General features: G+C 59.8%; 1 protein-coding gene across 6 annotated transcripts in view; it reads right to left on the bottom strand.

Moving 5' to 3' along the window:
• PLEKHG3 (pleckstrin homology and RhoGEF domain containing G3) overlaps positions 1–20147 on the bottom strand; it is a 43639-nt gene extending 23492 nt beyond the window's left edge. The window contains exons 1-2 of one of the 6 annotated variants that reach the window (XM_065591276.1): positions 19988–20140; positions 7479–7583 (exon numbers count right to left, since the gene is read on the bottom strand). Coding sequence is in view for 4 of the 6 variants with exons in the window: in XM_065591271.1 (XP_065447343.1) it covers positions 16012–16201 (190 nt within the window). In the remaining 2 variants the exon portion in view is untranslated. Of the gene's footprint in view, positions 1–3251; positions 3393–7478; positions 7584–16011; positions 16718–19987 lie in introns of those variants that run through there. The other 5 variants (XM_065591275.1, XM_065591271.1, XM_065591274.1 and 2 more) reach the window with 5 other exon arrangements.
• Between the last annotated feature and the right edge of the window lie 464 nt (positions 20148–20611).

Genomic DNA, 20611 nt, shown 5'->3' with positions numbered 1-20611 from the left:
CAGGCCCTGGTCACGCCCAGGGCCGCCCGTGCCAGGTTGCGGCACTGCAGCCAGGATGGGGCATGGAGGGGACGGGGGCAGGGCTCACAGCGCCAGGCTATGCGTTGTGTGGGTCAGACAGCTCAGCGCTGGCCTGGGGCCACCATGGCAACTGAACCTCAGGGGCAGGTAACCACCTCCGGGAGCCCCACGAGCAGGGTCCCGGGCACCCAATCCTGCCAGTGGCTAGCATGGAGCGAGGCCCCTGCCCCCCACAGAAGGGGAAGGGCTGGGTCAGCGGGGGCAGGGTTCCCCCCCTCACCCTGGAACTGCCCAGATGCATTTGCCTGGGGACACAGGCCCTTTGTTCTACACACGCATGGCAGCTGGCAGACCGGCCAGGGCCCCTGCCTCCCCAGTGGCTGAGGCCGGGCCACTCCCTCCCTACCACGGCCTGGGTGAGCTCCCGCTCCAGTCACAGCCCCTGGCCCTGTGTTCCCCTGGCCAGGAGAGGCGCGACTGGCCTCACCAGCACTCTCAGGGGTCCCTGCTTTCACTGAAAGAGAATCCAACCAGCCTCCAGCTACTCCGGTTGTCAAGAAAACCTCCAAAACGTGCCCAATGCAGAGAGCCTGAGCCCATCGCTGGAGGGGTGGGGTGGGGTGGGGGGGGAGCTACCCCAGCGACACTGCCTGAGTCTGCCGAGAGCCTGAGCCCATCGCTGGGGGGGAGGGGAGCTACCCAAGGTGTGACCGGTCCAGCGACACTGCCTGAGTCTGCCGAGAGCCTGTGCCCATCACTGGGTGGGCGGGGAGCTACCCGAGGTGTAACCAATCCAGCGACACTGCCTGAGTCTGCCAAGAGCCTGAGCCCATCGCTGGGTGGGCGGGGAGCTACCCCAGGTGTGACCAATCCAGCGACACTGCCTGAGTCTGCCAAGAGCCTGAGCCCGCCAAGAGCCTGAGCCCATGCTGGGCAGGGGTGGAAGCGATGGGCCTCAGTCTCTCTGAGCTGTGCCCTGCCCTGTTCAGTTCACTGGGAGCGGACGGAGATGGCAGTGACAGAGGCTTGACGCTCACGTTGTGAGCTCTTTCATTGCACATGGCAGCGCGGCAGGAGAGGGACAGGGAGGCTTCTGGGTTAGAAAGCAACAGTCTATGAGGACACCTGGACCCTGCTGCCATCCACTGCCCCTTTCCTGCCTGAGAGACTGACCAGGCCCTAGAGGAGAGGGGCGGGCACCACGGCTCCCAGCTCCCGGCCTGGCTGGTTTAGTCCTTACTGTTGGGGGACACGGGGAGACACTAGGAGATCTCACTGTCACGGGCAGGCAGTGCTTGAATGCCACACGGCGGGGCCATGGGACTCAATGCTCCCTCGATGGGGAAGGTAGCTCCAGCTGGGAAAGTACCCGCCATGGGGCTGGCCAAGCAAGACTCAGCTCCCAGCTCGCAACTGCGACCGGTGGGGGGGGGGCAGCACTGCCTGGCTTCAAGGCATGGAAAATTGCAACCAAAACGTCCTCTGGCCCAAGTGGTTTAAATACCTCCAAGGAAGGGTCTGCAGGTCAGATCTGCCCTCGGTGACCCCTCTGCAGCCTGAGCAACCCCCGTGTAGCTCACCGGCTGCAGAGCGGCGTGCGCAGGGAACCCGGGGTGGGAATTCCACCGGCAGCGCACTAGCAGGACTGGAATCCACCGTCCGTCAGCTGACTGGCTCTGCCAGGGGGAGGCAGATAGGCTGATGGGGGAGTGATCCCCATTTTCCATATGGGGAATGTGACAGAGATTCAGGCTGAGCAGTTCTGGTGACATCTGGACACACTTGGGGCCGGACATTGGAAATGCAGAGCTCCTGTCGTGCCTAGTGACTCCAGCAGGAGGGTGCCCAACACTCCTCGAAAGCGGGGTCCCCGGCGTCACCCATCAGGCACCCAGAAAACTTGGGGTACCCAGATCAGTGTAAAACCTCTGGTCTAAGTGACACAAAGGTCACGAACGGGGCCAGGGGCAGAGCAGGACACAGACCTTCCAAGTCCCAGGACTTAATCTCAAGGCCAGCCAACTTCTACGCACAGCCACGGAGTGACAACCATGCCACCATCCGCCCCTCCTCCCAGGGAGCGCCCAGGGAGCAAGCAGGGGCCCTTTTGCAAAGGGCAGCTGCACTGGTGGGCAAGTCCGTCCTCACTGAGCCAGATTCCTCAGCCTGGGCTGCGTAGACCAGGCCAAGAGATCCCCAACAGCGCCGCCGGCCTGAAAACAACCAACCATTTCCCATGTGCACAGCAGCAAAGAATCCCAGCAATTTCTGACATTACAAAAAGGCCTTTCCCTCCCCGAGACACATGCAGAGTCCCACACAGCCCAACTGGCGCGCTCACAGCCCCACGCACAGCCCCACAGGCACCCTCACAACCCCACGCACAGCCCCACCTGCGCTCACGCAGCCCCTCAGGGGCTCTCCTACATACAGTCTCACACTCAGACACACGCAGAGGCAGTCTCTCTCACACACACACACACACACACTCGCAGAGTCTCACACAGCTAGAGGTGCTCTCACAGATACTCAGCCCCACAGGCGCTCTCACAGTCTCACACACAGGTGCTCTCACAGACACACAGAGATGGCGACTGCCAGCTGGACAGAAAGTTACCCAGCTGCCCCAGAAGAACACCGAGCCGCCTGCAGGCTGAGAAACACCCGCCCAAAGATTGGACGCCTCTGAGAACCGGGGCTCAGCACCGGAAACGCCTCCCAGCCCATCACCAGAGCACCAGGCCTGCAGCACTAGAACAGACCAGCCAGGGGTCCAGCACCAAGTCCTGAGGTGGGGGGAGAAGAAGGGTCCCCCCTAACCACCCCCTAAACTGAAGGTCAGGGAGACCCATGGGGTCGATCTAAAATTGCAGCCTGGCTGAAGGGGACCTGCTGCTCTCAGGCCCAGGCTGCGGGACCCTGCCCTCCCCCCCCCCCCCCCCCCCCCACACAGCACTTAGCCATGCCCTCCCCCCACCCAGCAGGGCTCTGCATTCTTTGCAGCATGTGTAACCAGGATCACACCCTCCCTTCCCTCCCCCCCAGCCCCCAACCGCTGGGCTGGGCAGGGCAGGGAGGCGTGTGGCTGCAGGCCTGCAACATTCAGGCTCCCTTTGGCAGCCAGCGACACCCCACCGCTGTGCCTGCTATCTCCCCCGCACTCCCACGGCTTCCCTCCCCGAGGGCCGCACCCCAGGTCCAGACCCAGGGTCTCGGCCTCCCCCGCTTACCCCAGAGCTTGGAGATGCAGACAGGGAGCCAGGGCAGGCTGATCATCTCCTCCCAGATGAACATGCCCCGTCCCAGCATGTGGGGTTGGGCCAGGGGACTGGGCGGGGGCGGGGGGGGGGGGGAAGAGAGCCCGCGCTGCCTTCCTGGGAGCGACCCGAGAGCGAGCGGGGCAGGGCGCGGAGGCTGCTGTCGTCAGACCTCACCTGGAGCCGCTCCTCCACAGGAAGGAGCGGCATGTCTGGCCACGCCCACGGGGAACTCACCTGCTAGGGCCACCAGCCGTGCACAGCGGGGGCTGGGCCTGAACCAGAGCCCACCAGCCTTGCCCACCTGCGCTCAGACCACGAAGGGACTCAGCAAGCACGTCCCTACAGCTCCTCCCCCCCCCGACATACCCTCAGCAGCCCTGAAATGCAACCAGCTCTGGGGCGGAGGGCAGCCGCCAGGGGACCCATGGGGGCGGGGAGCGATTCCAGACCGGGCTGCCTGGACACAGCACATAGGAAAGGCAGGAGGGCCAGCCTCAAGGAAAGCGGCACCGGACGCCCATTGACCCCTCCAGGAGGGAGAAGGGCTGCGCTGACCCTGCAAGCGTATAGGGGGACAGTTGGGGGTTCGGGGATCTGGGGGCCTGTTTCCGACCCATCTCAGGATCCGAGCGGCTTATAGGGAGCACGTTAACTTCCCCAGGGGGGTCGCAGCCCTGCTGCCACACTCTCAGGCCATGGCTTGCAATAACCGAGCATAGCCCAGCAGCTCCGGAACGGTATTACAGTCACACCTGCAGAACCGGCCAAGATGCGGCCTGTTCCCCCGTGTCATGCCGGGTGCAGCCCAGACTCTCGACCCTCAGGGCCACCATATGCACCAGCCAGGCTGCTCACCCAGCTGGGGGGTCCCGACCTCCGCTCCCCCTGTCAAAGCAAGGCGGCCTGCAGCCCGCGCACACACACCCCCGAGGACCCAGCGCACAGCACACCCGTCGCAGGCAGCAAGTGCCCGCTGCAGCAGGGGTCCCTGGCACACGACCCCACCACCCTCAAATGGACCAAGGACTCAGAGCTGCTGCGCAGAGGGGACTCTTCAAGTGAGCTGTGCCAGGCCAGAGCCCTGGTGACCCTTTGGAACTGGGGGCGAGCGCAGCTACCACAGGGCCACCCACAGCAGAACACAGCTGGGGGGGTTCCCCATGTGCCCCAGACACCTGGTGCACTGCCAGGGACAGAGGCAGAGGTGACATTTGGCAAAGCTTTCCCAAGCAAACAGAAGCCCTTCCCGGCACCGAGGGGGGCCCCCCTCTCCAGGAAAGGGGGTGTCACGGCCACAGTTTCTTGGCATAGATAGCCACAGTGTGGTTCAGCAACATTTGGGAGTCTGCCAGCTCCCAGGATTGTATCCCACGCCTGGCGCTAGGTGGTGGCACCTCCATGGTGCCTTCCTTAAATCCCCAGCTCCCGGAGTCAGAGGAGGCTGCGAGAACCTTGGATTTCTGTTTGAAAGGCTCCACTCAGCAGAACAAGAACCCCGCCCCCCCCATTTCTAAGGATCTCCTGATTTTCAAGCTAGGCTCCTGATTTCTGAATGCCCGAGGCGGGGGATACTGGAGGAGGGGCAATCCTCTCAAAGGGGCAGTAAAACAACCGGCTACATTTTTCAGCAGCTCTAAGGCAGAGGGGAGAATCTAAGCCTTTGCAAACCAGCAGGCTCCATCGGACCATCCAGCCTGCCCAGCCGTAGAACCAGCCAGCATTCCCCTGCGATCCCTGCGGCCAGCGCAGAACTCGGGGCGGAGCCGAAGCAGAGCTGTAGAGACACAATCCCGCCTGGATTTACAGGCGCCAAGTGCCGGAGACTCGTCTGTGCCTGGGTCAGCTGATCCGATGGCTAATTTCCCTCCCTGTTAAACACGGGTCCCTTATCTCCTGTCTGGATTTGTCACTTCAGCTCCAGGGGGCTAGAGGAAAGAGCCCCCGGCTAGTAGAAATCGCCTCCCCGCCTAGGGACCTGGAGACCATTAGCTAGACTCATCCCTCCACATGCATGGCAGGGCTCGATATGAACATAGCCAGGGAGCTCCAGGTGCCAGCCAGGGAGGACAGCAAGTGCCCACGCCAGAGGCGGATAAGCAGAGCCCCTGCATCCTGGTGGGGGGCTGGCATGTGTGAGAGGTCAGAGCCTGGATGTGGGGCGTGGGCCCGGGCATTGGAGCGTGCAGAGCTCTCCCGTGGAGAGGGAGATCCCTGGGGCAAAGGAACCGGTCAGACCGGCTGGGGCTGGGGAACGCTCCTCTGGCTCCCTAAGGACAAGTGGTCACAGAGCGGCCATGTGGGAACGTGCTCATGGCTCTGGCCTTGGCTCCAGTGGGAGCAGCCCCTAGTCCGGCAGGGCCGTCGGCCAAGGGAGCCAGCCGGCCGGCGCATCCACCTGGCACTAATCAATGCCCAGTAGAGACACCTAAGCCGCTTTGCCGGGCAGGGGAGGGGATTTCCCAGCACAGGGATCCTGACTGGAAACAACCTGTTTAACCCCATCTGCTCCAGAGAGCCCGAAGGAGACGCAGCTTCCCCACAATGACCCTGGTGCAAAGCACAGCAGCGAAGGCTCACGGCACGAGTGCTCGGCATGGTCAGAGGTGGCAGCCTGGCCCAGCAGTTAGGTCACTGCCCCAGGACACCTGGGTTGTTCCTGACATTCTGCCGGGTGGCCTTGGACAAGTCTCTCCCCTCTCCGTGCCTCAGTTTCCCCTCCCACCCTTGGTCTAGCTGGACTGGGAACTCTTGGGAGCGGAGGTGGTGTCCATGCAGTGACAGGGCCCTGATCTCAGCTGGGGACTCAGGGAGCTGCCTAAAAAAGCAGGGAAGTGGGGATTCAAGGGGGGGGCGGGGGAGAGTACCTCTGGATTGGATAACCCACCTCCTGGAGCACAGCAAGCAGCCAGCCACCCTCCTGCATCTAACAGCTGCCCCACACCTCCACAGCCAGTTCACAGCCTCTGTCCTCTGCAAAGCCAGCTGTGGGTCAGGACCCAGCTCCGTCCAGCAGGGCCCCCATACCCAAGGCAAGGAGAAGAGGACCACACACACACACACCCTCCCACAGGGACCTGCCAACATAAGACTCAGTTTCCCCAGGAAGCACTCGGTTGCCGTGGCGATGGGTGCTACAGAAACCCTCAAGGAGGGTAGCATAGAAACCACACAGCACTCGGCTCAGAGCCACGCGCCGGGCCTCCTGCCTGCCCCAGGCCTTTCAACGGCCGTGCCCCCTCCAGTAGGGACGGGCTCATCCGCAACCCCCACCCCCATGCTCCTGGAAAGTTCAGGCCCCTTTCCCAGCTCTGCATGGGTGAGAGCTCTCCCAGGCTTCAATTACGTGGCCTCACTTTGGTCCAAGAACAGAGCTTCCGTGGGAGCCCTGCCAGCGCCCACACATCCCAGGCAGCCCAGAGGCAGTACGAGGGTGAGGGACGTATGTGGTAGGGAGGAGCTGGTCACGGGCCAACTGATTCTCTTCTCAGCCCCAGGCACAAACTAGTGCAGCATGGGTGCCAGCCAGGGATTGCCTCTTCCTCACCATGGCATGCCCCAAAGACAAGGGGCTGCAGGGAGGGGAGGGAAGGGATTTCCCCCACTGGTTGAGAGGGCCGGCTAGAGGTTTGCCGTCAACCTCCGGTCCTTTTGTATAGCATGAAAAGAACAGGAAATCTGCCCCAGCAACCATACAGGGATCCTCACCCCAGCGCTGAAATGCAGCCACTTCTGGGGAGGGGCGCAGCAGCTGTTTCTTTGTCAAGCTCACTGCATCATCACAGGGATTCCTGCGAGGGACCAGCTGTGACATGGCCTGGCCTGCTCATCCCCTAGCACACCGAGGCTCCAAGCATTCCCTGGATGGCAGCAGGGAGCCCCCAGCACACAGCCCGAGCCCCCCCACAGGCTCCACCCTCCATGCAAATGACAGCCACAAGAGGTGGGGAGCCGCACCCAGCCCCAGGCAGGACAGCCAGGAGCAGATGAGCATCCGCCTTAGCCACGAACCCACAGTGCCGGGGTGAAACAATGGCTGGTACCGCCACGATCACAGTCCAGGGTTCCACCAGGCACTCCTGAGCACGCCATGGGCATGCTGCCCTGCCCAGGAACCTCTAACAGGCCCAGGCAAGCCCAACGCTGCCCATGCCAGTGCATCACCTCTCTGCTCCGGGGCCAAAACTCAGCCAGACTCACCTCTGCCGGCGGGGCCCCAAATCAGAGCCGTGGCACGGACGCGGGAGGAGAGATTACAGGATTGAAGGGTACGGGAAGGAAATCAGGAAACATCAGTCCACGTCCCTGGAAGCAAACCAGCACAGCTCTAGTATCGCTTCTCATTCATGTGGCCAAGCAAAGGAGCCGCCCGGGGAAGGAAGCAGCCTCTGAGAAGATCTGTCTTGGGGCTTGTCGTCCCTGCAGAGTTCACACGAGTGCTGCCTCTAGTCTAGCTCGAGTCCCGTCCACACACTCATCCCCTTCCCTCCAGCGCCTGGTGCTGTTACCCCACTCCGGCTGGTCCCTCCCAGGGACGAGGGAACACTCGAGAATACAGCGCATCCGCTGCTAACATGACCACACTGCAACCCAGGCTAGTCCTCCAAAGCTATCCCACAATTCCGCCACATGTGCCCGGAAAGGACAATTCACTGAGAAAGAATGCAAAGAGCAGCTCAACTTTCTGCAGCGCAAAGAGCCACAGATACAGCCTAGCGCCCAACACGAGTGTCAGGGCTTGTCTACCCTGACATTTTATAGCGCTCTAACTTGCTAGCTCAGGGGGGTGAAAAATCACCCCCCCCTGCGCACTGCAAGTCTGAGCGCTTTAAAACACTAGCGTAGACAGGCTCAGAGCGCTGGGAGCTAATCCCCTCGTGGAGCTGGATTACCAGGAGCGCTGGGAGAGCGCCACACTTGCACTTCAAAGCGCTAAGTTGAAGTTTCCCGTGTAGACATACCCTCAGTGTGGACACAGCCGGCCCACTGTTACTGCGTAGTGTGGCCACTCTCCCTCCAGCTAGGCAGCCTCCCGCTACCTCTGCAGCCCACAACATGAAAACGTCCCCAGACACAGGGCTGTATCATCACAGCGTGCTTTGCAAATAGAGCCACCTGGCATATACGCTGCACGTGGAGAGCACTGGCCCTGTCACTGATATGCGGCCACTTCTGGGGTGGAACGTGGCAGCTGCTTAACACAGAGCTACACTACAGGAAAGGAGCAGAGGATGCTCCAATGGGAACGGCTTGGAAAAGTATTTAGTGCCTCCAGCCATAGCAACTAGGTGCTGCTTATAAAGAGCAAAGACAAACTGTGTGAACCCACCACCACGGGCTCAGAACTCAGGCTGGTGGAATGTAATCATTTGGGACACTGAAGCCTATGCCCTGGGCTTGTGAGAAGTGATGTGGGATCTTTAATGACCATATTTACATCTCACCTGCAGCACCGCACCTCCACATATCACAGCATGTACCCACCTCAGCCCAGAGCTGGATGAAGAGCAAAACAGACAAAGGGTAGAAGGGGGAAACCGAGGCATGGGGAAACCAAAGGACTTGCCCAAGGTCACTGGCAGAGCCAAGTTCTGGCTTCCCACCCATCCATTCCACCCCACTGCCTCCCATCATGCTAAGCCACTGGTCCAGTAGGAAGAACGGCCCCTATGGACAATGCCTGCAGAACACTGGGAGGTTACCCATCCAAGCTGCATGCCGACCTGACCTTGCTTAGCACACCCAGCCCGCCTGGGTCCCAGCCCAGGGGCCCCGGCTGCCCGGTGCCGTTCGGCAGGGACGCAGTTAACACAGCCAGCACGCGAGTGGCTAGGAGGAGGCTTTGTAGCTAAAGGGCAGCGCACGCCTCCTGGAGAAGAGGCTGATAAAAGTGTTATTCAGAAGTAAGTTCTGCTGCCGCCTCACATTCTCTGCATTGCTCACTGATTGGCACAGCAGGGAGCACAGGCGAGGGATTTGGGGGCGATTCTCAGACTGTGCTGAGCACCCACCCCTCAAAAAAAATCAGGTCCATTTAAAGGGTCTTGGGATACCCCAAAACGGAGACAGCTCGGAACAGGGGAATTGCCAGACCGGGCCGAGAGCCATTCAGCCCAGCGTCCAGGCAGCAGCAGTGAGGCGTGGGACCCGCGCAATAGTCACTGCAGGATAACCCGCTCCCCACACAGCTCTCAGTCTGGTCTCACAGCCAGCGATCCGCTAAAGCCCCGAAGCGGGAGGTCCAATATCCCTTCCCCGATCAGTTAGCCAAATCCCTAGTGAACTCTGGACTCCCCCCTCCCGCTGCCAGCCGCCAGCTATTTTAGTCACTCCTCTGGCCGTCACAAACAGGGGTTTCTCCTCTCGAGCAGCAGCTGAAGTCACTGGCCCCCCCAAGCACCCAGATTCCTCTCCCCGTGCCAGCCCATCACCACGCGGAGCATGATCCGGAGAGCCTCTATCTGCCAGAGTCTGCGCCTGTACGGGGACGCCCACAGGCGCCAGCTGGCGTTTGGTGGCCCAGTGAGATCTCACTGTGGGCCGTTGTGGGGGTGGGGGGACTGCTGCAGGCCACAGCCACGAGGGTCCCTCTCTATTAGGAGCTAGGCATGCTGGCAGCGGCCCGGGGTTGTACCACTCTTCCCAGCCAAGGCAGGGGTAGAAGGGCCCTTTGCCTCCGGACCTGGGCTACGTGGCCCAGAGGAGGCAGAAGTGCTGGGGGGGTTGGCACGCGTGAGGCACAGGACGTCACACTGCTCTGAGTGGGGAGGGGGCACTTCGGCGCCACGGTGACACCACTGCTTCCGAGAGGCTCTAGCGAGGCCACGCTGCCCATCGGCAGGGCCGGAGCGAGAGACCATAAACACAGGGCAGGGGCCGACTCTGGAACAGGGCCCTTTGGCCCAATCTTCGTGGATGCTGCTGCCGCCACTCACCCTCCGCCAACCAACCCTGGGAGCCTCCACACTGGTGTCAGCACCTCCTGCTAATTCCACTTCCCCCGGGACAGAGCCCAAACCGATCCTGCCCCAGCTGGCCCCGGCTCCACTCCCAGCTTGACTCTGCCCCTGAACTGGGCTGAACCAAACACCTGGATATGGGAGAGCGGGTCGACTCCCCCGGGTGGGAGGGCCGAGATACGCTCCTCGGAGACGTAGCACGTCGGAATCTGGGTTCAGACCCCGATCCCTCCTGCACTTAATAGACACAGTAGATCTCTCCAAACAAAGCCACGGCCTTTGCCATGCACCTGTCCCCCTTTGCCTTAAATCAGAGCCCTGCGTCTAACGCTGCCTGCCGAGTCTCAGGCAACAGCCCCAGGGTTTGCAGAGAGGATGCGGCAGAGGGAAGGGGACAGGCACACCAGAATTCAAAGCATCTCTCTGCAGCTAGGTGACTAGAGCCCTGGACTAGGCCTTGGGAGACTTGGGTTCTATTCCTGACTCTGCCACCAACCTGGTGGGTGACCCTGGGCAAGTCCCTGCCCCCCTCAGTTTCCCCATCTGTAAAATGGGGATAAAGACACTGACCTGCTCTGTGAAGTGTTTTGAGATCAATGGCTGAAAAGCACGAGGGATTACCATTACTGACACCTGACCCGGCACAGCGGGGCTGGGGACGTTCCCATTTGGGGGATTTGTGCTTTAGCAGTCTCTGCGGCTCGCCTCTAAATGCCACCCACGAAGTGCTAGGTCCACCCCAGCCCTGCTGGCCTTCCAAGATGCACTAATCTGCTCAGCACAACGGCCTGGGATTATGCTACTGCCAGGGGGAATGTCGCCACAGCCAACGGCAACTCGCCAGTGGAGCCATGCCTCCCTGGCTACATACAGCCCCACTGGTGCTGTCCGTGCTGCCATCCCTGAGCACACACCCCCCCCCAGTCAGCGGGGCAGTGAGCGCCTTTATCCTCTTACTCTAACCCCCACCCCCGCTTCCCCAGCAGACACGCGGCAGATTTTCTCCCTGCAACCTCCTCAACCACCAGATTAGATCTAACGTTAAACCCAGGAGGTGCCACTTCGAAACGCAGCCCAGCCTGGAAAGAGCGGCAGAAACAGATGCTCAGACTAGCCTCCCCTTCCAACCCAGAGAGCCAGGGGAATAGAATATCCGGGTTGGAAGGGACCTCAGGAGGTCATCTAGTCCAACCCCCTGCTCAAAGCAGGACCAATCCCCAACTAAATCATCCCAGCCAGGGCTTTGTCAAGCCTGACCTTAAAAACCTCTAAGGATGGAGATTCCACACCTCCCTAGGTAACCCATTCCAGTGATTCACCACCCTCCTAGTGAAAAGGTTTTTCCTAATATCCAAATACATCCCATAGAGCCTCCCCTGCCCCACTCCAAGACAGCTCTCCCCAGCCCAGGCCTCAAACAGAACCAAGGACAGATGCTGGGCAATACAGCCACAGATCTCTGCTTCCTCCTACCACACCCAGGGGAATGCCCCTTAGTCAGGGGCATGCGTAATTCGATGGACAAGTTCATGGTAGAAAGATAAGGGAGGCGTTATCTGATTTATTTAAAAAAAAAAAACCCTACAGAAAATAACCTTCTGTGGTATGGGGGGAGGGGCAGGGGGTGACTCGCTGCTCCCTCCAGGAGCTCCAGGCCCTCTGGTTGGTGGAAATTTTGATGAGACATCATCGGAAATGGGTCGAGTTGGGGATCATTCGAAAGCCCTTTCTCCCATGAGCCCAATGGTACCAAACCTGACAAGCCTAGAACAATGATGCATCTCTGCATTCCAGAAAAGGTTTAAAAATCAAGGTTTTTTAAAATTATACTTTAGCACTGGCCCGTCAAACCCGCAGCCCTCGCGAAGATAAATGGTGGCCCTTGACCGACAGTCCTGCGAGATCAGTTAATGCATAGAATACGAGACCTGGTGAATTTTTTTAACATTACAGAATAGCGGCGGGGGGGGGGGGTGTTTCAAGTTGAACGGCTTCTTTTTTGCCGACGATGGCGAAGCAGTGATATTGATTATCCATCTTTGTTTATTATGCTGAAAGAGTTGTAATGAGGCGCTGGTTAAGAGGTCAGCATCCAGACAGAAATGACTGGACTCCATCCATAAATGGTATGCCCACAGTTCCAGACCACGAATTAATTACAATCCCAAGGTAATGTATTACAAAATCCTTGATTTTACTTTGGTCTTGATCACTTTGAGTTACCAACAGGGAGACGAAGAACACTGACTAGTCGCTGAACTCATGGAGAATATCACCATGGAGGAACCTGGTTAAACACAACGCTCAGAGGCACCTTACATGCTATAAGAAGCGCATGTTTCCTATGCGGCTGGAACGCGTGAACAAATATATCTGCGGAACTGAATCAAAACGTGGTGTGACACTAGACATGGGCCTTTACAGGCCCGTCCAACAGCTAATAATGCCCCCGATGATCTTCATTGACAATGGATTCTATGTCCTGGCGAACTGCACATATCAATCACAGCGACACGTGCAATCGGCTCCTTTGTTGATGGCACTGGTAGTCCTGAGATCTGGGGGATTCGGAACAGTGACAGTACTGTGAACCAAATTCTTGCAGGGACAAAGTTGTGACGTGCTCTAGAAGCATGCACCCGAACACTCACTGCCCGTCAAAAATGCTACCTAGATGTCTTCTCTGGAAAGCAATCTGATGTGTTTGAAGTCACTCCCCAAAGGGGACAGGACTTGCAAGACCAGTTCCCCACATCCAGCGTGTGTTCGGCTCTCAATGACCTACCGCACACAATGGAAAGCTGCAATAGCACAGAACAGATCAAGCAATTCCAGGAGGCCAAATCAGTGACAAAGCCAACTTTCGGGATTGCGTAGCAACATGCAAAGAGGAGTGAGTCTTTGCTGTGCTTTATTCAACCTGTCAGGACTGCTCATTGCAATTTGCACCTCAAAGCACTGGAAGACTTTTTTGCTTTAGGTGTAAGATGATTGCATGGTTCCTGGCTGAGATAAGAGGTATAGAAAAGTCTGACTATGACAGGGGAGGAATTCCAGCAAGGGAAATTGGGCTGGTCAAAAGGTCACCAGATCCCTTCCGGTCACTTGGTTCAGACGAAGCCCTAGAATATGAAAACAGAGCAATGGAAATCACTAGGAGGTTGGTGGGTATAACACAGCAGCCAAATGATCTTTCCCGGTTTTTCCTGACAACCCTAGAACTCCATCGAATTTGGAACAAAACGTTACCTTGTGCCAGCAGAGGACTTCCAGCGCAGCAATCGGAGGTGGCATGGCGGAGGTACGCTTCATTAGGAGGCTACCAGGAAAAATACTGGACCTATGACAAAGTCCACCTCATGTTCGACACATACGCAGAGGAATCCATTAGAAATATTACCAGAAAGAAGAAACTTCATGGCACTGCACCTGTCCAATACAAAAATCACTGACTCCCCAAACATCTCCAACGTCACAGTGCAGAAGCTACTTTGTCGTACCGGCACGAAGGAGGAGTTAACTGCACACCTTGCAGGAAAAACGCTTCAGCGTACAAAGAACTGCTGGAAGAATTTTGCCATTGCATAGTGCAATAAAGCCACTGCCTTGCACTAGTCAGAGGCAGTAGTTCTCATGAGGCGGCGGACGCTCAAATATCTTGCCTGCCATCCATGCCACGGAGAAAGGTCCTACTAAACTCCCGATTTTTTGCCCAGGACACAGATGTTCCAGTGTTCTCAGAGAGATGCTACTCAAAACATCTGCAAGATGCTGATTTTGTGCCTGTTGCCAGGGAACAGAATCGCTGGATCTCTCTCAGAGATACGCTCCTATCACTCGGGCCATTAATGCCACCCACTGCCAGGTTTCCACGCCCTTTCAGGATGTGACACTACTGGAAGGCTGCCCAGAAAGACCAAATTATCTTCCTGGAAGGCATTTGATTCAGCCACCGAAGACTCTCTCCTCGCTCTGGAGGTGTTCAGAATGGCTGAGAAACATTGATAAGATCAGAAGAGCACGGGAGGGGTTCGTATGCCAACGTTATCATTTGAAGACCAACATTACGGTGCTTGCAGAGCTATTGAAGGATGTTTATCAAGAAGCGGAGAAAAACCACCACCAATAGGGGGTGTATTTATTTATCAAGAGGGCAAGTGATCAAGGATGGCCAAGCACATCCAAAACTACCCTCTATCGGGCACAGATCGGTTTTGGAGGATGGATTGAGCACACCACTTATGTGTGCTGCTAAATCAATCCTTCAGCCAACCAAATACTCGGGTGCAAAGACCAGAGGCACACCGCCCGGCAGATGTTTGGCCAGCAGCCTGCCCCGTAAGGAGCCGTGCGAGTGTGTCACAGACGAGGATCAGTGTGGCAATGTGTCTAGCAGCAGGGTGCTGGAAGGAGACACGGCTGAGGACTTTGGAGAATAAACGTTTGCAGTCCTACATGTCTACACTTAGTCCTGCTTTGAGTGCAGGGGACTGGACTAGATGACCTCTTGAGGTCCCTTCCAGTCCTATGAGTCTATGTCAAGGCTAACTCTCCTAGAATGACCAAAGATCAATGCCTTTTTTATGTACCATCAAGGCACCCCTGAGTTCAAGTATAATTAAAAACAACATTGATCATTAACCATTTTCTCGACTATAGATCTACATCATTGTCCTAGGTTTGTCAGGTTTGGTGCCACATGTTCATGAGAGAAAGATCCCATGATCCCCTTTCTAACGATCCCCAGCTCGACCCATTTTCGACGACACTGGGTCATCAACATTTCCACCAACCAGAGGAGCTGGGAGCTGAGTGGGGGGGGGAAAGCAAGTTCTCCCCCTGCCATGCCACAGATGGTGACACCACTGAAACCACGGTTCTGTAGATTTTTATGAATCAGTTGACCCCATCTCACCTTTCTAGCACTAACTCACCCATGGAATGAGATTTCACTACATTATGCTCCCAGACTGCTGGGGGGGGAAGAGGAATTGGGCAGTACCCATTTAAATACTTTGGGAGCCCATTAGCGGCGCTCACTGGGCTCTATGTTGTAGAACCCAGCAGTGCACAGACGCAGCTAGGCCTGGCGCATTCCATATGTTCAGTGAACACAGCTGTCCGCCCACGTGTCTCCTTCAGGCTGTCACCGTGGGGCAGAGGGCAGAAGCCACCCCACCACCCCAGGGGGCTTATTAAGCAGGGAGACTGGGGTAGCGGACTGGCATACAGGATGCCAGAGTTCAATTCCCAGCCCTGCCACCAACCTGGGGCAAGTCCCTTCACCTGTCTGGTGCCAGGGGAACCCTGAGATAGCAAGGAGGCTCTGCCAGCTCTCTGCTGCAAGACCCCCAGTCACCCTGGGAACAGCCCTGTGGGCCCATCGCTGCTGAGTCTCTCTGCAGGGGCAGGAGAGCCCTGCTGGGATTGGGCAGCCTGAACCCGTCCTAGGGCTGGAGTCTGGGCAGAAGGGGGGGGGGGGGGGAATTGGCCACCCAGCTCCCTGTGGCCCTTCTGGTGCCCAGCCCTTCCCGACAGCACCCTGCTGCTCACATCGGCTTTCCAATCACAGCCGGGCCCAGGGCAGGGTTCACATTGACCCCGAGATGTGCGTTCCCCCCAGGTCTGGCCCTGGCAGCCCAGACCCTCAGAACATGGGGCAGCCTCCGAGAACAGGCTGACATCCAGGACCCCACACAGGAGGCGGAGCACCGCTGGCAGCACTCTGCCCCGGGCGAAGACCTATGCCCAGCGTCCTGCCGAGGCACACTCACCCTGGCACTGGGTACGTGGCTGGAGCGGGAAGCCGAGGACCAGCAAAGCCACAGTGCCAGGCACGGCACAGCGAGGCTGCATGAGCCAGCGGTGGAAGAGAGAAGCCAGCCCTGGGTCTGCAGCCCTCCGCCTGGCAGCCCCAACGGCACAGCTCTCAGCCCTGCATCTCCCACTTCCCGCGCTCGCCATGGGAAAACATTACCAGAGAAACCTGGCACCTGCTGAAGGACTTAAAGGGACGCGCGCTGATATTATACAGCCAGACACCAAAACTCCCTGCCCTTTGAGCTAAGCCCAGTTAAAGGCAGCACTTGCCCCTCCCACAATACCCGGCTCCAAGCCCCAACATGCAGCACCCTGACGTCAGATCAGCAACACTAGTCCCTTCATCTGCACATCGCATATCGCAGCACCTGGTCCCTGCCTTCTGGCACCTTGGGGCTAATGGGGGAGCCACAGGCAGGCTGGGCACAGGTACCTCAGGGAATCAAGCACCCAGATCCGCATCCTTTTCACCACCCACTGAGCTGGGCACCCAACTCCCCACGGCCCTGCGAAATTTCAGCCAATAATCTTACAGTCATGATTAGTAGTAGTTACATGTGTTAACGCTTAGAAACCTCAGCTGAGATCACAGCCCTGTTGTGCCAGGCACTGCGGTGAGAAATTCCCTGACCCCAGCTGAGATCAGGGCCCCGTTGTGCCAGGCACTGCGGTGAGAAATTCCCTGACCCCAGCTGAGATCAAGGCCCCGTCGTGCCGGGGGCTGCACAGACACACGGTGACAATCCCTGCCCTGAACAGTTAGACAGACAGAGGGCGGGAGGGGAAATGGCTGGCCAAGGTCACCCCGCAGGCCAGCAGCAGGGCCGGGAACAGAACCCAGCTCGGACTCGGAGCCCCGCTCACTAGGCCCTGCAGGCTCCAATGCATATGTCCAATAAATAAACCCTACAAGGCGCTAGCCAGGGGGGGGTCTGCTGCTGCTGGCACCAGAATCCCTGACCCCCAAAATGACCCGAACACAAGCACCCTGAGCACAGCGATGTTCTGGACTTGGAAAGAATCCCATCAGCACTACAGCTCCGAGCCAGCCCAGCCTGCGCGTGCCCCATTCAACACACAGCAGCAAGCCGGCTCAGCTAAAGGGGAGGGGTGCTAAGGCGGGGCATGGCGGCCGGGGGGAGCCCACAGCTCTGGGGCTCAGCATGACCCAAGGGGGAGCGCGTAGGGGGGCGGCAGTGGGTTAACCCCCGGTGACTGGCTCTGCGGTGGGGGGGCTGCTCCCATAGAGGGAACAGCTGGTATTTTCCTGCAGCGGGATGAGTTCATGGGGAGCCCGCTGTCTCTGCGAGGGGCTGAGCCGGCGTGTGCCTCTCCCAGCTGCGGAGCTGGCCGGGGGCTCATTTGTCACTGCTCAGCCGGAGGCAGAGGACAGGCCCGCAGCTGGGGAATGAGACGATGTGCCCAAGCCCCACGGGCTTCAGAGCCAGGGCCCAATCTGGCCTTCGCCAAGAGCGGCGCTTCCCCAGCACGGCAACCCGCCCAGGGGAGGGTGCGCTGGTGGGGACAGCGGCTGCCTGTCGGCTACAGGTAGTGGGATCCGCCCTGGGATCCATTCCCAGGCTGCAAGCACAAACACCTGGGAGTAGCCAGGCTGGGACGTTGGGAGGGGAAGGGGGCCTAGGGCAGACAGGGAGCAGAGCCAAGTGGGAGCGGGCCCAGCCCTCAGCTCTCTGGCCTGCAGGAAAGAGCCTCTCCCGCCGGCCCATCACACATTCTGCACAGGAAACTCTGAGCAAGGCGCTGCCCGCCCAAGGTGCTTTCCCATGGCTGGCCTGCTGTGGGGGAGGGGAGGCCGGCATTTGGGAAAGCAGCTGTTTCCCGGAGCCCAGCCAGGGAGCAGGGGGGTCTGGGACCGGAGTGGGAGCCATCCCCACAGCTGCAGTAGCAACTCCCCTGCACCTGGGATTCTAGCCCTGCCGGCCTACGAGCGAGCGGCATGAGAGCTGGACTCCGCGTGGGTCATGCGATTACAGGCACAAACCCAGCGCTGGGGGAAGAAAACACAAGGGCTGGAAGCCATATAAGGGAAGGCACTCCATCCTCCACTGCTCCAAGGTGCCGGAGGGCCCTGCGCCAAGGGCAGACCTGAGCCAGGAGGGCAGGGGAGGGGGCTCGTCTACACCCCTGCTACGCCCAGCCAGCTCTACTCCAGAAGGGGGGCTCTGGGTTAGTGTCTCCCAGCAACCCCGGGTCCAATGGGTTCCGTTCACAAGCAAAACAACGGAGCTTCTCCTAGCCGCCAGCCCTGCACATGCACCAGGGCTCGGAGAGTCCTGCTGGCCCCTCGCCCGTCAGCCCCATCAACACAGGCTGCGCCAGCCCTGAGCCAGCAGTGCCAGGTTCCCAGGTGAGCTCAGAACCCGGGCACCAAACCCATCTGCAGATCTGGCCCACTGGTGCACAGTGAGCCCTTCTGGAAATACCAGCTGCGCCGACCGCTCTGCGCCCAAGCACTGAGAGCCGAGCGCCGGCCACTCCAACCCAGAGGGGCCCAGAACCCACAGCCGAGTGTGACAGTCTGTGCCGATCACGCCACTACCACCTCAGCAGCGCACCAAGCGTCCAGGCTGCCCTGGTCCACCTCAAAGCCAGGGCCTGGCCCTAAGGCTGGGTGTGGAGCCTGCGAGAAGCACCGCACGGGCTTAGGGGGGATGGCAGGGAAGCAGACCTCCAGTCACAGGTACAGCGGGGATCTCAGTCGCTCCGCTGAGACCAAGAGAGCTGGTTGGCTACTCCTCAGGACTTGGGCTCTCATAGGCCTTCTGCAAGTGAAGCGGGGAGCGCCTCTCTTCCCGGGGTCCCCGGGATCGTTCCTCGGAGCACAGCCCTAGCCCACCCCCTTCCAGAGCCCCCAGGCAGTAACAGGGCCCAGAGCGCCAGCACCTCAGATCTCACCGCTGAGTAGCACGGCAGCCAGCCGGAGCTGCCAACCCCCAGCCGACACACAGGCTAGAACCAGACCAGCACCAGGTGATCCAAGGGACTGGATGGACGCATGTTTCTGGGCTTGGTATGTTTCTGAAGTTCACCCTCTGGGTTTCCCAGAATCCGCCCCCCCCATCACAAAAAGGAGGGGGGCTCTGCTCTCCTGGCACCACCACATTCCTGTGCAGCAGGGGATGGAGGCACTGCAAAACCCCCACATCCACCCCTGAACAGTCAATAGCCCCAATCCCCCCCACCCCACCCTCCCTGCACCCCTATGCCCACAGGGAGGCTGCTGTCCTTGCCTAGCCCCATGTACTGCACCCTGAAGTCCTCAGAGCTGCAGCCCAGCCCAGCCCCACCCTCTGCATTATCCATGGGGCAGAGCGAGGACACAGCAACCACAGCCCTTCCTAGGAGGATCCTGGACTTCTCCCCCAAGACAAAAGCCCCCCGATGGGGCAACTTTCCAGGCTCTGTCACCCCACCGAGAGGGGGGAGCTAACCACTGGCTGCAGCATTTCAGAGATCTGAGGGGGGGCAAGGAGAGAGGCTTATAGATGGGGCCCGCTCCCCAGTGGGCGCAGGGGATGGGGGAGTCAGCCCGAGAGAAGGGCCCCCCGCCGGCCGCGGGGGGGGGGGGGGAAGCCGGCCGTGCCACCCGGGCAGCCCAACGTAATACATAAGTGCCCAGGCGAGTCCTGCGTGGGCTGAGAAAGCCTCTTACGCCCGCCGGCGGAGCAGGCAGCATCGCCCATGCCCTGGGCAGCAGGAGCGGCCGCCCTGCCGGTCCCCACCACCTGCACGGGGGCCCCGGGAGAGACCGCGCCCGGCTGCTCGAGAGGCACTGGGGGCCGGGTCCTGCTGCACCGCGTCCACCTGCCCCTACCCCGGGGCACCTCCCCAAGGGCTCGGCACCCTGCTGGGCACAGCCGAGACCCCGCAGCCCCTGCGCTCCGGAGCGGGAGCGGCCCCGCCACTCACCAGCTCCCCGGGACAGCCCGGCGCCTCGGAGGTCCCCGCTGCCCGCCGTGGCCAGCCCCAGCCCCGCAGGAAGTGCAGCGCGGACTCTCGCGGGCTGGAGGGAGGCGGAGAGCAGCCCCAACCCCACCCCAGCCCGCCGCCGGAGGCTAGTGATCAACGCGCAGCTGCGCCGCCGCGCCCACAGCAAGCCAGGCCGCCCCCCCGCGCTCCTCTGCCGGGGCCCTGTGGCCGGGGAATTGGGGAACAGAGCCCCGCTGTGCCAGAGGGAGCCCCCCCCCGGCCTGCCACAATCCACGCAGGGACGGCGGGGAAACTGAGGCAAAGGAGTGGGGGACCTGCCACAGTTCCCAAGCAGGACAGCAAGGAGAACCCACGTATCCTGAGGCCCTGCCCACCAGACTGTCACTCTGCTACTTGGGCTAGGGGAGGGTGGGTTCCGAGCCAAGGGCTGCTGGGGGTACCAGGGCTGCCCAGAGGATTCAGGGGGCCCGGGGCAAAGCAATTTCGGGGGCCCCTTCGATTAAAAAAAAGTTGCACTACTATAGAATGCTATATTCCCGTGGGGGCCCCTGGGGCAAATTGCCCCACTTGCCCCCCTGTCGGGGCGGCTCTGGGGGGTACAGG

This window comes from Chrysemys picta, chromosome 4 (assembly GCF_011386835.1).
Source record: "Chrysemys picta bellii isolate R12L10 chromosome 4, ASM1138683v2, whole genome shotgun sequence".
NCBI lineage: Eukaryota > Metazoa > Chordata > Testudines > Emydidae > Chrysemys > Chrysemys picta.
The sequence above is the reverse complement of the archived record's forward strand: the minus strand, read 5'-3'. Positions and strand labels throughout refer to the sequence as shown.